Source organism: Mastigoproctus giganteus, chromosome 7 (assembly GCF_048544385.1).
Source record: "Mastigoproctus giganteus isolate SK-2022 chromosome 7, ASM4854438v1, whole genome shotgun sequence".
Taxonomy (NCBI): domain Eukaryota; kingdom Metazoa; phylum Arthropoda; class Arachnida; order Uropygi; family Thelyphonidae; genus Mastigoproctus; species Mastigoproctus giganteus.
Genome location: NC_143581.1, coordinates 128,030,134 through 128,050,127, shown reverse-complemented (window position 1 = coordinate 128,050,127; position 19,994 = coordinate 128,030,134). Strand labels below are relative to the sequence as shown.

The 19,994-nt window shown below is 41.9% G+C and overlaps 1 protein-coding gene across 1 annotated transcript in view; it reads right to left on the bottom strand.

Annotated features, from left to right (window-relative positions):
* Positions 1–2,666: 2,666 nt before the first annotated feature.
* The window catches only part of LOC150083189 (glypican-6-like), a 303,750-nt gene continuing 286,422 nt past the window's right edge, over positions 2,667–19,994 (bottom strand). Inside the window, exon 10 of the mRNA XM_090378424.1 lies at positions 2,667–2,759. Within this exon, the coding sequence (XP_090234550.1) occupies positions 2,667–2,759 (93 nt within the window). The remainder of the gene's footprint in view (positions 2,760–19,994) is intronic.

Below are 19,994 nucleotides of genomic sequence, written 5' to 3'. Positions count from 1 at the left end.
CATCTTCAAACATCCAAGGTCCAGTGCCGATATTCTTTCGCCCAGTTGAGGTGTACAGTCCTGTCGTGGCGATAGCAATGGGACTCTGGTGGTCAGCAGTTCCCATAACCTATCGTAGCTAATGATTGCCTGATGGCCTTGGTGGAGACGTTTGTGGCACCTCCGTCGTTGAAGTTGGCGGTGATTTGTGCCACTGTCGCTTTCTCGTTGGCTGAAACAATGCGAGACAGACGTTGACGACCATGTTCGTCCACCAGCTTTCTCCACCCACAGCGCTGTCTACGATGAGATGTTATCCCGAAATGGCGTATTCTCGATACACTCTTGTTAGTGTAGAACGGGGATAGTACAATTTGTGTACTACCTGCGCGATAGAGGGACCCATATGTTGAGCACCCAGTATCATCCCTCTTGCAAAGTCCGTTAATTCCTGACATTTATTAATACTGACATCGAATTACCATCTACGAATTCGATGTCAATTTGCAAAAACCTATATACCTGCCAAGCGGTGGGTTCGTCCAATAGCGAGAGAGGTGACAATCTCACGTTGCCCAGAAACCAGGTATCGCATGATTTCTATAGTCGATATTTTAAAACACACATATCAAATTAATGGAAATTGCAGAAAACCAAAACTAAAATAATTGTTTTATGTACATATTACTCATTTAGGCTCAGATCACCAGCAGTCTATCAAAGTCTGTTGGGGGTCGGGATTAAGCTCGCAGTACTCCAGCTGAACTAAAGATCGGAAAGAGCTTTAATTAACCCCTTATGGTTCCACTCAATCTGCTCTCGTACATAGGACAGTTAGTAGAGCCACCATCCTCCTCACACAGGGTGGAAAAGACGTGAATTCCAGCCCTGACGAAGACATGAAGAACTGTTATAGGGATTGTTCAGAAGGTTGCTTAGTTAGTAGGTATCAGGGAGAGTAAAATGGGATTTCAACCAGAAACTCGGATTTTTCGCCGAGCAAACCGAAAAGGGTTAGCACGCATTAGTAGAAGCGCATAATGCAATAAAGCAAGCATATACAGCATTAGCCAAAAAACAAACAAAAAAAAAAAACGCTCCCCATTTCACTGATCCATTCATTACACATTTTTGTCTCGTTCTGCCTTGAATTTATTTAAGCTATCAACTTCCACAACAACAACAACACATGGAAGTTTGTCCCAGCAATCAACTAACCAAGGCAAACTTCTGCACATATATTCTACAACTGTTTTTCCTCAGTTTGAATCTATGCCCCATAGGTTTCTAATCTGAGCAAGAGGAAGAATCCCCTCAGCATTAAGACTGCTCAATCCATTCAAGGAATTATACACCTCAATCAGATCGCCTCGCAGGTGCCAAGTCTCCTGAAGTTGCAGTTTGCAGAACTTAAGCCTTTCTTCATAAGATCATCCCTTTGTTCCCTTCACCAGTCTTGCTACCCTTCTCTGTACTCGTTCTAGCAACTCTATATCCTTCCTAAGTACAGCTTGATATATCTTCATCAATATCATTGATAAAAAAAAAATTGGCCCAACACTGAACCCTGAGGGACATCACTAATAATATTAGTCCACGTAGAGCAGTACCCATTGACCACCACTCTCTGTCTTCTCTCACGCAATGATCCTTTTATCCATTGTAGCAACTTGCCCTTAATGCCATACTGCTACAATGTGTACAACAGTCTTTCATGTGCAACAGTTATCTAAAGATTTCCTGAAATCCAAGTATATGATATCAAAATTATCTTTTGAATTAAATTCCTTTGTGACCACATCATAGTATTCAAACAAATCGGTCAGACAAGACTTCCCCTTTACAAATCCATGCTGTGTCTGAATTATTGCTGCAGTCTTGTCTAAATGATCCGGCAATGCTTATTTAAACAGTGTCTTCATCATTTAACTAACAGGTCTATAATTAATTACTCATGTCACTCTTTGATCCCCCATTGTGAATTGGAGATATATTTACATATCTCCAGTCCGTGAGGACTACCCCCAAGTCCAAGGATGCTCTCATAATTATGGCCAATGGTGTGCGTACTTACTTTACTGCCTCATTTAATGTAACTGGATGGATCCCATCCACCCGAAGTGACTTTCGTATATTTAACTTACAATTTCTCTTCCACTTTGCTCTCAGTTATTACAAAATCATTTAACTCCTTGTTAGAGTACATCTAGAATACACCTATCTGCATAGAGAATTATGTTTTTAGTGTACCTTTTAATATTCTGCCCTTTATACCTTGGAACCACTATGGTAGTTTCTATTAGGTGTCTTGATTCAAACAACTGGAATTCTCACCTCCTCCAAGGCCCACAAGCTATCTGACTGCGATATCCTTGCTCAGAAGATTCTGGGCAATGAAGATTTTTTTTATTTCTCCTTTCCAGGATAAACTACAGTGATTTTCTATTGGGCTGTGTGCATTTCACTTGAATAATCAGACATTTTCATTATCAACATACAAAGTTTATTGCACAGTTAGAATCACTGAAAATACAATCACTTAATTAGTCACAAATATACAATAACTCACTTCCTTCCCCAAACAATTATAATTGACTAAAAATATGAGCAATAAAAAATACTAAATTAACTAGCCTATATAATCATTAAATTCTTCCTCCTCCACAGTAATACATATTTCTAACCTCTCATTCATTCGAATAAAAGAGAAGGGGCCTGTGGCACTGGTTTCCATGGTTTAGAAGAAGAAGAGAATACATCAGAGCCAGTGGAAGCGGTAACTAAAATAAATTTAATAAGTTTTAATATGAACAAGTAACTTTCAGTGTAATGAACTCCTTCTTTAGCAAGTACATGGAAAAATGTAAACATGATATAAATCGTTAGAAATGGAATAAATCATACTAAATTCATACTACATTCTGGAAAAGTACTTTGGCATTACTGGAAGCCTGCTAAAAACCATCAACCGCATCCTTACACCAAGACAACTCATCATCAGCTATAAATCCTTCCAACGGGAGTGCATTATAATGAGAGGAGTCCCACAGGGAGGTGTCCTATCCTGTGTACTGTTCGCCGCTGCCCTTGAACCCTTCCTCGCAAGGTATACTGATTTTTCATCGTATGCAGACGACCTCAAATTATACATAACGTCTAAAGAAGCTGAACAAACTCACCTGACTAATCAGCGAGTCTCCGTCCTGATCGACAGCCTTGTAGCATATCTACTGCAGATAGGTCTGGAAATAAATGCATCAAAGTCAGCTCAACTTACCTTCACAAAAAAGAGAATAAAAAATGACATCACAGCCTATCACAATGGAGTGCAGATAAGGAAAGTGAAGTCTCACACCGACCTCGGCTTGACTTGGGACGAGGGCCTCACTTTTCAGACCCATTTCTCGACCATGAAAACGAAGACCTTCTCGGCGATGTGGGCAATTCGACAAGAGCTGACGGGGTTACTGAACGTAGATGTAGTCGGAGGATACGTTCAGCGGTGCCTACAACCTATCGCACTGTATGCATCAGCAATCTGGTCTTCTGCCCCGACGTCGTATATAAATAGATTCCGCGCAGTCGAGTACTGGGTAATGCGATGGATGAACAGGGTCACGGGCAATGCTTTCACCATCTCCAGGGCTGTGTTATATACCAACTTAAATATCACTCCCTGGAGAGTTCACATTGCATCCAGGAATATTCTTCTTCTTTCTCAGATGCTTACCGGTGTGATTGACGCCCCCAGTCTTCGAGGACTTATCTCTACTCCACGTGCTGGACGCAGTAATGACAGTCCCTACCTACCACTGCATTCTACACTATCCAACCTGTGCTGTCTGAAGAACTTCTTCCCAAACAACGCAGTGAACCTTTTCAACTCATTGACAATAGACCCTGTGAAATACTCCGAAAGCAAGCAGTACAGAGTGAAGAGCATCTCAGAAGCGCACTGCTTACTTCAACTATAATCTTGACAATGAGTGAATTTGTAAACAATATTGTAAATATACACACTTGTGTAAATTATTGTAAATAATTGTATTCGTGCATTTTGTACACTCTTCTTATATTGTAAATACTGTAAATAATTGTAATTTTTGCTTTTTGTACACCCTTTTTATATTGTATATAATTGCAATTCTTGCATTTTGTACACCCTTCTAGCCGGTCGGCTGTGTATAAGGGGTGAAAGCAAACACTTGCTATTTTAATAAACGGATTTTAATAATAATAATAATAATAATAATAATAATAATAATAATAATAAATATGCTGTACATGATCAGATGATTGGGAGAGCAAGAGCATGAGTGATCATCATTCACTAGGCCAGATCGGACGACTCTTGATTGGTGCGCGGCACGTATATGGGATTGCCAGCGTTTTTCGTGCACTCCAAAATTGGGTGTAGTTTTGTATCTCTTCTGAGATTTAAAACGTTGTGACAGCTGGATATATTTATGGACTCTAACCACAGGCGGTGATAGTAGTGTCGAGATCGATCGATCACCTCACTATCGCGCCTGGGGTTGAGGTCATGATGAGTTGACCAAAAATATTCTGCGATTCCACAGTGTTCAGAGTCACCCAAGAGGATGGATGTGTCATTGTGTCATGTTCCGTGAAGCGGTCTTGAAGACGTCTGGAACATTCCCCTACATAGCAGCTGCCACAATCATGACAAGTAATCTAGTATACAACATCACTGCAAAACGGGGGACCGATGGGCGTTTTTAATCTTGAGATCAGAGATCGTAGTCTCCTGCCATGAAGTTGTAAGCATTTCATGTGGTACTCACGCAGGATCTTAGAAATTTGGTCTGAGATGCCAAGGTAATACGGAATATAAGCAGTCCGTACACACTCACTGTTGAAAGGGGAAAGGGACCTTGGATGAGTTGCAAATTGTTATGCTTGTAGGAAGCACCTGCCTAACACAAGGGTATCTACAGTTGGTAAGGTCAGCTTTTACAATAGAAACCTCCGTGCACCTGGCATTCTCTGAGCTGGAATGGCTCCAAGCTCGAGAGTGCATAGTAAGTGACTTGCTGCTAAGATGACAAGGGGCATGGGCTGAACGAACTGTAGTTCGTGAATTGCCCGCAGCACATTTGTTTCCAATATACTGAGGTTTCCAGACGACAGCCCACTTGTCTCACCAAAACATCTAGGAAAGGAAGTGTCCCGCTCGCTTCCAATTCCAAATGAAGGGCGACAGGGACTTGAGGTACTCTAACAGCGAAACATCTGAACCTCGGGATATGACGGTAAAAATATCGTCTACATACCTGCACCACATGGTGATTGGTACCGGCGGGATCAGGAATATGCGTTGTTCTAACTCCTCCGTTGGAATGTTGGCAATGACTGATCTGACAGAGGCGTTCATAGCCGTACCGTGTATCTGTTTGTAGAGAGAATCGCCAAATGAAATGACACTACCTCACAAACACACGTTAGGGCTGCACAGATATCTTCTGTAGATAGTGGTGTTCTATCCGATAGACTGAGGTTGTTCTTTAAAAGCTGCCTGGCACATACGACGGCCTGTTGGACTGGAATAGGGAGACAACATTAAAGGACGCAATGATCTCGACGTCAGGAACTGTAAGGTGTTTGATGAGATGAAGGATCTTCTCGGAGACAGTGCTGACAGTATTTCCAACTAGGGGCATTAGGAGATGGGCGACGTGCTTTGATAGCTTGTAGTTTAGCAAATTGCAACAGGAGACGATGGGCCAGAGAGGGGCGCCTGGCATATACAGGCAGGCCCTAAAATTGTGGGAGCTGGCAGCTCGTGGCATGCAACCACCAACGCATCGACATTGAGATCTTTCTAAATCGAACCACTCATAAACCAACTTTGACTCTAGTTGCCCCAAGATCTTGAATGAGTGGGTTATGTACAGGTTCGTAGGCATTATGGTCGAGCAGGAGGGCGAGAGCCTTGTTCAAATACTCCGAACGATTCAATACAACCGTGTGGTGTCGCTTGTCAGCAGGAAGGACGACGATGGTGTTGTCTTTCTTGATGGCGTTAAGAGCAGCGTACTGCCGGTGTCTGAGGTTGGGGTTAGCAGGCCGTGCACGCTGAAGAATAAAAGCCGTCCTGAAGGGGAAATCTTTAGCAGTCTGTTCAAGGAGGTGGGCTAAGGATGCCTCCACTCCCATGGCAATTTGCAGGATTGGCGGTCTTGACGGTAGAATGGTGAACTTCATACCGAAGGCCAGAAGATTGATCTGATCGGAGGTCAATTGTTTGCTGCTAAGATTCAGGACAAAATTAGCGTTGTCAGTAGGATGCGTGTGCGCACTTAAAGAGTGAGACTTTCTGATTAGGTTGCTGGCATGAGCGGTAAGTGTCGGACACATGGTTGGCCTGGCAGCAAAGAATGTGAATTAGCCTTGAGAATGCTGATGGGGAGATCAAACCTCTTAGCTCCTGCATGAGTCTGGATTTGTTGAAGCCAGTTCTCTGCAGTTCAACGTGGAGGGAGCCAACCCAAACTTTCAAGGTTTGGAGCCCAAAGTTGAAGCAGTCGTGTTTCATACGAGCGTGGTTAAAGAGAGCTTTATAACGGAAGCCTTTGGGAATGATGCGATGCGATTTGCATCTGTGTGAGAAGCGTAAATGTTGCTTGTACCAGCAGTGAGATGAAGGACTTCTGAAGTACAACACAAGTACTGTATGCATAAAGGCCATAATACGAACGAATGAAAGAGAATGGGCCTGTGGCACTGGTTTCCATGTTTTGCAAGAAGAAGAGAATACAGCAGAGCCAGTGGAAGCAGCAACTAAAATAAACTTAATACGTTTAAATACGAACAAGTAGCTTTCAGAGTAACGAACTCTTTCTTCAGCAAGTACATACAGAAATGTAAACATGATATAAATCGTTAGAAATGGAATAAATCTTACTAAATATGCTGTACATGATCAGATAACTGGGAGAGTGCGTACATGAGCACGAGTGATCAGTCATTCACTAGGACAGATCAGGCGATTGCTGTTGGTGTACAGCGCGCATAAGGAATTGCTGCTAGCGTCTGTCGTGTTTGCACAATATTGACTCAAAAAATTGTATGTAGTCTTGTGCGATTTAAAACTTTGTGACAGCTGGATATATTTAGAGATTCTAAACACAGGCGGTGATAGTAGTGTCGAGATTGATCGATTACCTCACTATCACTCCTGGGGTTGAGATCATGATGAGTTGACCAAAAATGTTCTGCGATTGCAGAATGTTCAGAGTCATCCAGGCATATAAATCTGTCATGTTCCGGGAGGCGGTCTTGAATACGTCTGTACCTTTCCCCTACATAGCAGCTGCCACAATCGTGGCAAGTAATCCGGTAAATAATACCGCTGTGTAAGAAGGAAGCGATGGGCGCTTTTAATCTCGAAACCAGAGATCGTAGACTTCTGCCAGGAAGTTGTATGCATTTCATGCGGTACTCACGCAGGATCTTAGAAATCTGGTCTGACACGCCCGGATATTACGGAATATAAGCAGTAGGTACACTCTCACTGTTGCAAGGGGATGAGGATCTTGGATGAAATGCAAGCTCTTGTGGTTGTATTAGGCAACCTGTATGCGTAAAGACCATAATACGTTCCACAAGAGCTGGCGGTATCCAAAATTGGTTAAGTCAGCTTTTACTCTGGAAACCTCGCCTGGCTTCCTCTGAGCTGGAATGGCTCCAAGCTCGAGAGAGTAGAGCGCTTGCCGTGCTGATTAGGTGACTAGGGGCATGGGCTGACCTGTAGTTCCTGTATTGCCCGCACCACTTTGGTTTCCAGTATACTGATGTTTCCAGATGAGAGCAGACTCGTCTCGCCTAGGAAACGAAGTGACCCGATTGCTTCCAATTCCAAATGAAGGGCGATAGGGAGTGGAGGTACTCTAACAGTGGCAAATCTGAAACTCGGGAGATGACGGTGAAAATATCGTCTACATACCTGCACTACAGAGTGGTTGGTACCGGTGAGTTCACGAGTACATTCCTCTAACTCCTCCATTGCGATGTTGGCAGTGACAGAGTTTACAGAGGCGCCCATAGCTGTACTGTGTATCTGTTTGTAGAGAGAATCGCCAAATGTGATGACACTGCCTGACAAACACAGGTTAAGGGCTGCAAAGATATATTCTCATACATTCCCTACTTTCCAATACAAATATAATTGTCTTATATATTTTTCTCCATCCCGTTATCCTCATACACAAGACTAAGGGTATATTTTTATCCCATTTTTGCCAACCTTTTATAAGTGCTTCACAACCATCTTAGCACACACACACGTCTCTCAATGGTTTATAAACTAATTATGGCTCCAATCGGAGCGCCTACTTTTTTTAAAGGCAATTAGGGGGCTTTGCCCCCCTGGTCGCTGCGCTCGCTTCTTTGGAGAAAATAAAATACTTACAGAAGCTTTCGACCCTGTGTCTGTTCCACAGCTAATGAATTCATAAATACGTTACATATGGAATCAAGAATTTGGTACTGCGCGGTCATGTCAGATAAACAAAGCGGGTGTACGAATGTTTATTAACATGATCAGGCTAAACCAAAACCTTATCTTACCACAGGAAAAGCTATTTTTACATATTTTTTAAATATTACCACGTAACGTAACCGCATTCCTCTTCTCCCATTAGCTAAAGAAATATCACCAGGAGGAAAATTATTTTAATGTATAGAAAGATATCATCGGATTCCTTACTCCACATATGCTTTTATATCGCAGAAAGTTAACTCTCTTTCTCACTGTCTACCAGCTTGACCATCAGTCCTATTTATTGCCTATCAGTGTAACAGGATCAAAATTCCAGATTACTTACTTTGTTTTTTGTTCCTTAATTTTTCCTACCACTGACTCGATAGTCTGCTTCTGGTCTCCTTTAAACGGCCATCTTCCTTACTGGTCTTTGCATAACACTTGCTTTGTCTTCATCCTCATAACGCTGATATCACAAAGATGCTCGACTCTGTGTAGCTTTTGCTTCTTGCACATTTGGACGATCCTTGATGCTCCTCGTCATCTCACCTCTACTACGCATTCCTTGACCCTTCAAGACTTTCTAAAGTCTCTCACTAACTAATTCCACCCCCACACTCCTTTTCAAAAATACCGCACTTAACATAACTTTTATCTTTTCACCTTTTCCACACCTTCATTTCTGAACTTATGGACTTGACCACGACTTTTTCATACACACTCAAAATTTTCTTTTTGTTCCCCTGTCCCTCCCTTTTCTCGATCAATCAGTCCTTTTCTCTTCCAGCATCTTTATTTTAATTCTCCTATTCTCTCTCTGTCTTAGAAACATACTGGTTTGTCTGGCTCCTTAGAAGGGCATAGAACAAGTATCCAGAGCAGAGAACAAGTATAAAGTAAACTGTAAAGTGTTCGATGTCTAAAGCCCTAGGGGTTCCCCCAATCTCCACGGTGTGTACTCTGTTTGTGTATCACAGAAATCTGTGGACCAGAGGTTTAAGAAGCGTAATGTGTGTTAGCGTTGTGTAGCGTCATGTTATATTGTTCTTCTGACCATTTATCTGTTGGGGGCCTAGTGGGAACCCCTGGTGCTCACACTTAGCTCCAAAGAGGCGAGTCTGGCAGTAGAGAGAGATCGCTTAAGTACTCTGGCAGTCCCTGCCACCTACGGGTACAACTACCACTCTGCCTCGTGAGTGGTATGCTAACATCCCAACAGGATCAGCAGCATATAAGTATACCGTCCCAGTGCCTTATATGCACCGAAGAGACTTTTCATTGAATTTCCTGTCAAAAAGATTTGTCACACCAAACCCCCACACTACTCTCATGGGGATGAGTGTCATCTACAACAGGTGGTTCTCTTAACTACACCACCCACAGACTTAAAAAGAATCAGCATCATTTGAACCAAGAGAAGTCTTAGTTTACCCCTGACCTTCATCCAACTACTTTTCTGAATAAGAATTAAGATCTCCCAGCATCAGCTTGATCTACTTTTTCCATTAAGACCATCTATACCCTTCTAGGACCACACCATCAAAATTGATAATAAAAAAGACTTGTCCCTCAAACCACATCAGTTTTCATCCCTTCTTGAGGACTTTCAAAGAACATAAAACAAAAACCAAACATCCCAGCCTTAAAAGTAAGCTATGGGTCCAAACATTATTCAACTCTCTTCTGAAACCACACCTACAACAAAAACAAAATGGAACACCCAAAGTTCAGGGCGCCTGGTAATAAACCCACAAACAGTGCAATGTCAGATAAGGGAAGACCGGTGGTGCAGGTTGACAGGTTGGACCATCAGGAATTCCCAGAACTAGAAGAGCTGAGGGAAATTATTAATCAAGAAAGAGAGGCAAAAGCATCCCCCACCAGCAAATGAAACATAAGAATGCTCACAACTGCTAGAACAACATCTGTGTGCTGTTGACTCCAGCCAGGTGCACACCTGCAGTAGCAAAGCAGAAGAGATACAATAACGAAAAATAACAAATACATTAACAAAGAGGATATAACTGACTCCATAACATCTATAAATGAAGCCACATCACAGATTAAACGTGACATATGGTGGCCTATATCACCCATGAGGAAAATAACATAACAATGTCTGCCATAAACTTTATTACGGATAAATGGGCTGAAATGGAAGCCATAACAACAACTTTCATTATAGAAAATGAGAAATTAAAAGAGCAGAAGAACTCAGAAAACAAGTTCTCTACCAAGAATGCATTTTCAAGTCCCATCGGACTCCTCTAAGAAGACATGTGCCACCACAGTGCAACAGGGATTGCACATTGTGAAGTGCAAAAGTTACCCTAACTCTGTTGTTTCACCACAACTTGCAGAAGACAACTATATTCTAAGTCAACCGAGATCAAATAAACAGCATAAAACTTCCCAGACAACTACAAGACAAAATGTATTGATCATACGTGCCACAAATCATACGTGCCACAGTGGTAGAGAATGAAAAGGACCTGGGGGTAATTGTGCAGGCAGATATAAAGTTTTTCTGAGCAGTGCAGACTGTCTGCAAGAGTAGCTCATGGGGTCTTGTCAATGATATACAGGAATTTTTCTAGCAGGGATAAGGAGGTGATTATCCCTTTGTATAAGGCAACAGGTGACCAACACCTGCACCGAAAAGTACTGTTTAAAGGTCTGGAGGCCTCATTTTAGAAAGGATGTAGAGATGTTGGAACGAGTACAGAGAAGGGTAACAAGATTAGTGAATGGAACAAAGGGTTGCTCTTACGAAGAAAGGCTTAAAGTTTTGCAAATTAGTGTCTAGAGACTAGGCACCTGCGAGGTGATCTGAATGAGGTGTATAAAGCATTGAATGGTTTGAGCATGCTCAATGCGGATGGGATTCTTCCTCTTTCTAAGAATCACGTGAGGGCATAAATTCAAATTGAGGAAAGGCAGTTATAGAATAGATGTGCGAAAGTTTGCCTTCAGCCAGGGGGTGGTTGATTACTGGAACAAACTTCCATCTGTCGTTGTTGAAGTTGATAGCTTAAATTATCAAAAGATATCAAGGCAGAACTTGACAAACATTTGGACCGAGTGGATGGGTGAAATAAGGATTTTTTTTTGGCTGATGCTATATAAGCTTGCTTTCTTGCATCATGTGCCTTTGCTAATGTTAATGCTAATGCTAAATAATTGCAAAATGGAAACAAGTAATGAAATCAAAACCACTAAGAGAAGAGTACAGAAATGTTAAAATTAGATTTTTACGCACAATTAAGAATAATGCATTGTTCTCGGAACAACTAGCTCCAATGGTCTAGATAAGATTGCATATTCTGAGACAATTATAAAACAAGGTCTCTTTACAGCCAAGCCAAAAGATGAATGATCCCACGATACTTGTATATGATATTTCCAAAGAATTATCAAAAGATATCATATCTGACATATACCATAAGAACCTACAGAATTTTGGTTTCAAATTTGATGAAGTCAAAGAATCCATCAATCTCAGGTTTAATACAGGATCTAAAGCCAACTTAACAAATTGGGTCATTGGCTTCCCTGCAAAATTTCTAAAATGTCTTTTTGAACAGGACAAACTTTATCTTGGGTTTCAAGCCCATAAGTACCGTCGGTTTACAATAGTGATCAAGTGCTTTATATGCCTGGCTTTCGGTCATTCATTCCACAACTGTAATCAAAAAGTAGTGTCGTGTGATCACTGCACCATGGGAGGACATGTATATGCAGACTGTCCTCAAAAACAGGATGCATCAACTGCAAGAGGCGTCATAAGGATTATGTCACTCTGTAAAGGACACTTCATGTTCAGAATACATTAGAGCACTGGAACAGTCTAAAACAAGAACCATTAATGGGTAACATCAACCAAGCCTCTGCCCTTAATGCAACTTTTCCTAACCATCAGAATATTACTGTACTGCAACCGAATGCTCATCGCTCCAAGAATGTCACAGACGAAGTCCGAGTTGCCAACAATGAGAATTCCTATGATTTACTCTGCTTACAAGAACCATATTTTTCCAGAAGTCTCTATGGACACAAATCAAAATTAATGGGTTTCCCAATCTCTACCCGAATCATACATGCTGACGCAGAACATCCAAAATCTGCAATAGTGGCATTCAATTCCTCACTTGATATTTCCTCCCTGTGTAGACCAAATGCTACATGCATACAAATCTTACTTGCTCATATTTTCTATTTGGTATCACTCTACTATCCTCCATCTGAAGATATCCAAATATCCCTGAACTATCTAGATTCTGTCATTGAAAAATTATGCCCAACACCAATCATTATTGCTACAGACTCCAATGCCAAGTCTCCATTATGGTTTAGTACCTCCACTGATCACAGAGGACGACAACTGGAAAACTTCATACTGGCACATAACCTGCACATCCTAAATAAATCCAATCAATCCAGTACCTTCTTCACAATAAATGGCGAGTCTAACATCGACCTGACACTCACAACTGCAGACATCACTAATAAAATCAAATTAGGCTGTGATTGAGGATCTAACATGTAGCGACCACCGTGCAATTTCATTTAAACTAACTACAAATTTACAGAATCGGAGGCTACCTCCTCAGGACTTGAGAAGATTTGCTATAAAGCATATAAAATGGCCACTGTTCTCGGAATCAGTTAAACATGACTTCCGTGATGAAATTTTAGATTCATTTAATCAGCTTAATGCGGAAGAACAAGCCTTCTATATCCAAACTGCTTCACGGGCAACTGAATACTCGACTAAGAGAATAGCTCCAAAAAATCATGTTCCCTGGTGGAATCCCCCATTAACGGTTTTAAGAAGACGTGGTCAATGAAGTATAAAGACTCAGAAATGAATACAGAGCCATAAAACATCAGTATAATCTTGAAATCTCTACGTGGCAGTCTTTCGTCTCCACTGTGGGCAACTCGAACCCATGGGGACTACTGTATAAACTTAGCAGAGATAAAGTGCCAATCAATGATATTTGCAACTTCATAGGGACCAATAACTCTGAAACCACGACTTACCATGATACTGTCACAATGATTCTGAATAAACGTTTCCCTCAGGTTGATCAGTCAACAGACTCTCCCACTCAATCCATAACAAGAACCCTCAATATCCAATACTCCTTCACTGTGGATACTGACTTGTTTACACAACAAGAGCTTCGAACAGCTTTAAATAAAATCAATATCCAAAAATATCCTGGACCTGACTTGCTGGAGAATACTGCCATTAAGAAATTTGGAGAAACTTATCCTAACATCCTGTTAAATTTCTTCAACTAATGTCTTCTCTGTGGTACTTTCCCCCATCTCTGGAAGAATGCACTAGACTAAGAAAACCCAACAAGTCCCCATCAGATCCCAGAGCCCTCCGTTCCATTTCTTTCCTACCAAATTCGAAAACTCTACGAACGACTACTCGCCCCAAGAATCTATGATCTTTTCCAAGCTCAAGATATCTTTTCACCTCAGCAGTATGGATTCGTTAAGGGCAAGTCTTGTGAAGATGCACTTCTTGCGTTAAAAAATTACATCCAGAATTCCACATCAAAATAGGAAATGGCTATCTTCATAGACTTTGAAGGTGCTTTTGACTCCCTCTGGTGGGAGAGTGCCCTCGCAAGCTTTCGGAACATCTCATGCTCCTCAGTTGTACCAAGCTATCCGTGCCTACTTTGATCACAGATCTATACAGGTTACTTCAAAAACCTGCAGCATAACATGAGCTGTCAATAGTGGATGTCCTCAGGGCTGGTCTTCTGGAACATTACACTAAATATGAGGCTAACCAGACAGTTCGATTTTGCTACTCCATTCACATATGCTAATGAACTTGTCATTGTTTTCTCAGGCAACAAATTCAAGAAAGAAAGCTTCTCCGGTCTTAAAGGAACTCATTAAATGGGCAACTGTCAACAAACTTAAAATACCTCCATCCAAAACCCGGCTCATGATCTTTAAAGGTAAACTAAATATCCATCGTCCTCCTCTCTTGAAAATAGCTAACAAGCAAATACCATATGTCAAGCACGTAAAACATCTTGGTGTGTGATCGTTGATGATAGGCTCAATTTTACTCTTCACATAAATCACCTAATAGATAAAATCAAGAAATTTACTATGGCTATTGTTTGGAATACAAGAACCGACCGGGGGCTTCGACGCAGATTTCTCTTATATTACAAGGCAGTATTCATACCTATTGCAACCTTGTTGCTCCGGTTTGGTATAACTGAATTAAGAACGTCAAACTGAAATCAAAGCTGCTCTCCTTGCAAATATCCATGATTCTTACAATGCTCTGTGCCTGCAGGTCAGCTGGTGTATTACCTGTGGACTTGCACATTTTACATCGTGCCTTCTGCTACTTCAGACCTCCATGGAACTGTATGGAAGAATACAGAATGATGTCCTTTTAGACACCAAAGCTGAAAAAACCCAGACTTAGTCTACTTTAACAAAAAATTGGCAAGATCATCGAAATACAATCCCTAAAGGCAGAACTACATAGAAATGTATACCAGATGTCTCCTTTACTGCCAACGAGAAAAATTCCCTATGGTTCTCTCCAAACCTCTACACATCATTTATCATAACTGGACATGGCTCTTTCAACTCTTTCAGTTCAGAATAAGCAATACCAATTCTTGCCTTTGTTTCCAACTGGAACCACCTGCTTTATCACTGCCCTCTTTATGCTGACCTACGGAAATCCCTACAAGACTGTATAAACACCTTCTCACCTGGCAACGAAAAACATCTAGTAGAATCTGCCTCACACGTCAGAATCCTACAATTTGCTTCCGATTTATTTGCTAGAAGAAAACTTCTGTTTGCCAATCCTGCTTCAGCTTTACCTCCTACGGTGCCTCCAGCACCTTCAATAATGTCAGCCTCAACAGTGAGTGGTGCAAAAATAAAATATTGTCACCTTGAATAGCTCGAAGATCACATAGATCCAGTTTTTTTTTATATTATTATTTTTATTTTATTTTTTTTAACTTTTATCCCCTCAGGCCTGAACAACCTGAGGATTGCTGGCACCCACTGGTATTGCACTACCTCTAGTGGATGCGGGATTTGTCTAATCTTAGACAATAATTCACTTTATTATTATTTTTTCTTTTAAATTTATTTATATATATATTTTTTTCACTTCTTTTATTTATTTTTTAATATATTTTATTTTTACTTTTGTGTAATTTTTTTCTTTTTTCTTCTGTCGTACTGGCTACAGAAAATAGAAGAAACTTTGGGCAACTGGTTTTTTTTTTTATTTATCTTATTTTATTTTATATAATTTTACTTCACCATTTTTTTATTTATTTAATTAGCAATTTCCTTTATTTTATTTATATATATATTTTTTATTTTATTTTACTTTTTTTTAATACTGCCTTTTATTTTAATTTTTTTTATTTATTTTTTTTTCCTACTCTTCTCTGTAAATTTTTATCTTAGTTCATTTTATTTTACTTTTTTTTTAATTATGATTTTATTTATTAATTTTTTCCTCTATGCTGGTACCCTAAGTTCGGGTAGCTGTGGGTACGGGATTTCCTGGCACCCACTGGTACAGCACTATCTTCAGTGGGTGCGGGACTTCGCCCTCTTCAGGACATACCAAGATTGTAATGGTCTATCTCCACTTGGCTAAGGACATATATAGTTGTGGCCCACCTCCTCATGGTGTAGACAGGCATCGGGCATGCTTTCCAGGAGATCGTCTGCCAGGTGGCAAAGAGGCCAATAACAACTAAACAACACAACCCATAATATACATAAACATAATAAAACTCTGTAGGGCGGCCAGAAACAGTATGTTTCTGGCCGCTGTTTTGTATGATCACAGAGTAACAGGGCGGAGATGAACTTCTGTTCCTGGAGCCGCTATACAGAAGATACTATACATGTCTACATGTCCACATTGCTAACAATTACACAGGGCTGTTGTTCTTATGTCTGGAGTTACTGTTGGTTGAGGAACTCTCTCACCTTCCTACAGGTGTTCAGGATTGCGACTTTCTGGAGTTCTTTGTAGGTGTTCGCTGGGAGATCTATTGCTGCTAGGCTATTATGTAGTTTTTGGCGCCATACTTGTGGTTGACACGATGATGGGGGCGGCCGTTATTTATTGCATATGCCACATCTCTTTGATCTCCTATCTTAGGTTCGTGTACTTCCTGATTTTTCCCCCATGGGTTTTCTGCAGGTTACCAGGGTTGGGTACCGCTGTCAATCAGATAGGTAGCCTTTTCCTTCTCCACAAGGATTATGTCCGCTCTATTGTGCGGGATTACCTATCCGTTATTAGGTGTGGTCCCAGTACAGCTCGTGGGTCTCTAGTACTGCCTGCGGTTCGTACTTGTAGTACGGTACATTTTCTTCCATCAACTGGTATTTCCTTGCTAGCTTCTGATGTATTATCCTGGCTACCTGGTCATGTCTATGAGTGTACTCAGTCTGGGTGATCATCTTGCATCCCGAAGTGATGTGTTGGAGCGTTTTGGTGGCCAGGTGGCATCGTCGACACGTGTCATTGAACACTCTGGGCTCCTTGGCGATGTATTTTCTATAGTTCCTGGTGTTGATTACCTGGTTTTGGATGAATCCTTCAGTCTCGGGGAAGAGCGTCCCGCTCGTGAGCCATGCATCGGAAGCAATTTTAATCTATGTGATCTTGATGGAGATCATTGTAGTGTCTTCTCTGCCCATCTTTCTAGCTTAGTTTGTGCCTCCTGGTTGGGACTGCTCGCTTAGGTTGAGTGGGGTATAAGGCTTGTCTATCTTCCTTATGGTCCGGTGGCATGCTGCTGTTTCTGGAAGTAATCCTTCAAGTTAACTATTGCTGTCTTCTGTTGCTCAATGAGGTCTATCAGGCCCTTTCCACCTGCATTCTGGGCAATTGTCACTCTCTCTCTCTCTCTCTCTCTCCGGCAGATTTCGGGTGGCACTGGCGGCTCTTGATCATTATTGTCCTTGTCTTTCTCACGATATCCTCCAGGTCGGTGTTAGTCCAATCTAAGATCCCAAAGGAGTATATCAGCACTGGGACTGCATATGTGTTTATTGCTTTATTGTTGTTATTTGGTTTTGAGGAGCATTAGCAACTAAGGCCATATTGCTCCAGGAATATGCGGTGGTCATTCCCTGACCTTTCCGCATCCTCCGTATTTGGTGGTGACGGGCTCGAACCCCAGTCTAATCAAGAAGCGTGTGCTATGCACTGCTGCTCCTTCCCACCTGGCTATGGAGGTGCCCTTATTGCTTTAACTGTTCCCTCCGTTCAGCTTTGCTTTCAGCAGGCTTCTCAGTCTGCTGGTGTTTTTCGGTCAGGCAGGCCTTAATTTCCTTGTGCTGCTGAGCCTGCATCATCCCCAAGTATTTATATGCCTCTCCCTCTGCCATGGCATCTCTTTACTAGTCTGCAGCTGGTAGTTTTGGTTGACTAATTTTCCCTGGTGGTATCCGTGGGTCTTGCATTTGTCTAGACCAAATTGCATTCTAATATCATTGCTGAATTCCATGGTGATTGGGAATAGTTGCTGGAGGTGCTTCTCGGTTCCCGTGTAGAGCTTGCGTCATCCCTATACATCAGGTGGGTGAGGGCGTACAGGTTCTTCCTTCCTTCTTTGAGGTTATATCCGTACTGGCTACTGTTGAGCATGGTAGATGAGCATGGTTACATGCTAGACAGAACCACAATGGGCTCAGGGCATCTCTCTGAAAGATTCCTCTCCTGATAGGGATTGGCCTGGTTGTGATGTTTTCGACCTTAATGGCGGTACTCCATTTCGCCACTGTTGCTCCTAGGAAAGTTGTCACTATCGGATTGATTTTGTAGATGTTCAGTGCCTGTATTTGCCAGTTATGAGGCACAGAGTCGAAGCCTTGCGGTAATCGATGTAAACTGTGTACATGTTGCAACGCTTCTTGTCGGCTTGCTCCATAACCGCGGCATCTATGGTTAACTGTTCCTTGCATCTTCGTCTTTAGATATGTGATTCCTTGAGTGAGAAACTTCGGGATTGTCTCTGGGTGCTGTATCATTTGGGTGAACTGCTCTGCCAGGTGCTTGTGTGTGCAAGTGAGCTTCTTGCACCAGTAGTTCTGGACGTTATCTATTCCTTGAGTTCGCCAGTTGTAAGGGTTCTTGATCGTATGTTTTACTTCTTCTTCTCGAATCTCCCATCCTCTCATTTCTTGTGTGTTCTTGGTTTTCTTGCATTCTATTTCCCTCCAGGTGGCTCGGCTATTATGTTTTATTTCCCTACTCCATGTTTCCCAGAAATCCTCAATCATCTTCTTCTCGGGTGGTCTGTTCCCTTGTTCGTCTTCTCCGAGATTCCTATGGAAACCTCTTTGGTCCTCATTGAATATTCGGTTGTTTATTTTCCTCTTGGAGCCCTCTTTGTATCGGCGTAGTCGCTTGCTGAGTGCAAGGAGGTTCTGCTTCAACGTATCCAAGTACTCTCCAGTTCTCTAATTTTTTGTCTCATGTTTGCTGTGGACTCTATCTCTCTTGAGGTTGCTCTTCACTTTTCCAATTAATTTCTTACTCCTATTGCCCTGTTGATACTGGGTCAATTGGCCTATCTTGACTCTTAATTCTTCTATCTTCTGCTGAAGTCTTCTTTCCCAAGCTGATAATTCCTTCTATTTTCGGTTCTTCTACTGCTGGTCTCTCGATTCTCTTCCATTAATCCTCGTGGCTGCTACCACAGCACAATACACGGCTGTGCGGATGCGGTATTATGTGCCAATTCAGGTGGTCTGTGACTCTCCACAAGGTTCTATTCGGCTTATGGTTCGGTATCACGAGTCTTTGTGGAGTCCATTCCTTCGAATTCTGTTAGAGCCTTCTTCCACTTGTCCTCTATTCTGGATATCATGACCTCGTCTGTTTCCACTCGGTTTTTCTACTGCTGGTCTCTCGATTCTCTTCCATTAATCCTCGTGGCTGCTACCACAGCACAATACACGGCTGTGTGGATGCGGTATTATGTGCCAATTCAGGTGGTCTGTGACTCTCTACAAGGTTCTATTCGGCTTCTGCTTCGGTATCACGAGTCTTTGTGGGGTCCATTCCTTCGAATTCTGTTAGGGCCTTCTTCCACTCGTCCTCTATTCTGGATATCATGACCTCGTCTGTTTCCACTTCAGCTGCTGCTAGTTGTATTTTCTCTTGCTCTTCTGCCTCTGGTTCGGCAGTGGTATGTTCTTCCTCTGGTTCCATATTCTTTATCCTTTGAAGTTGCAGGGGTTACTAGGCTCTTCATGACAATAGTCCTTCTCTGGTCCGCTATTCGCTGACCCGAATGTCCAGGAATCTTTCCAGCCACTTGGTATGTAGTCTCGCTCTGTAAGTTGTCATATCGGTCTCCAGCTTTGTTATTTCGTAGTATGCTTGCATGATGTACGCATTCATTTCGATGCTCCACTTCATGCGTTGGCGTTTTCTCCCTTCCTGGGTGGTCACTAGTGCAGG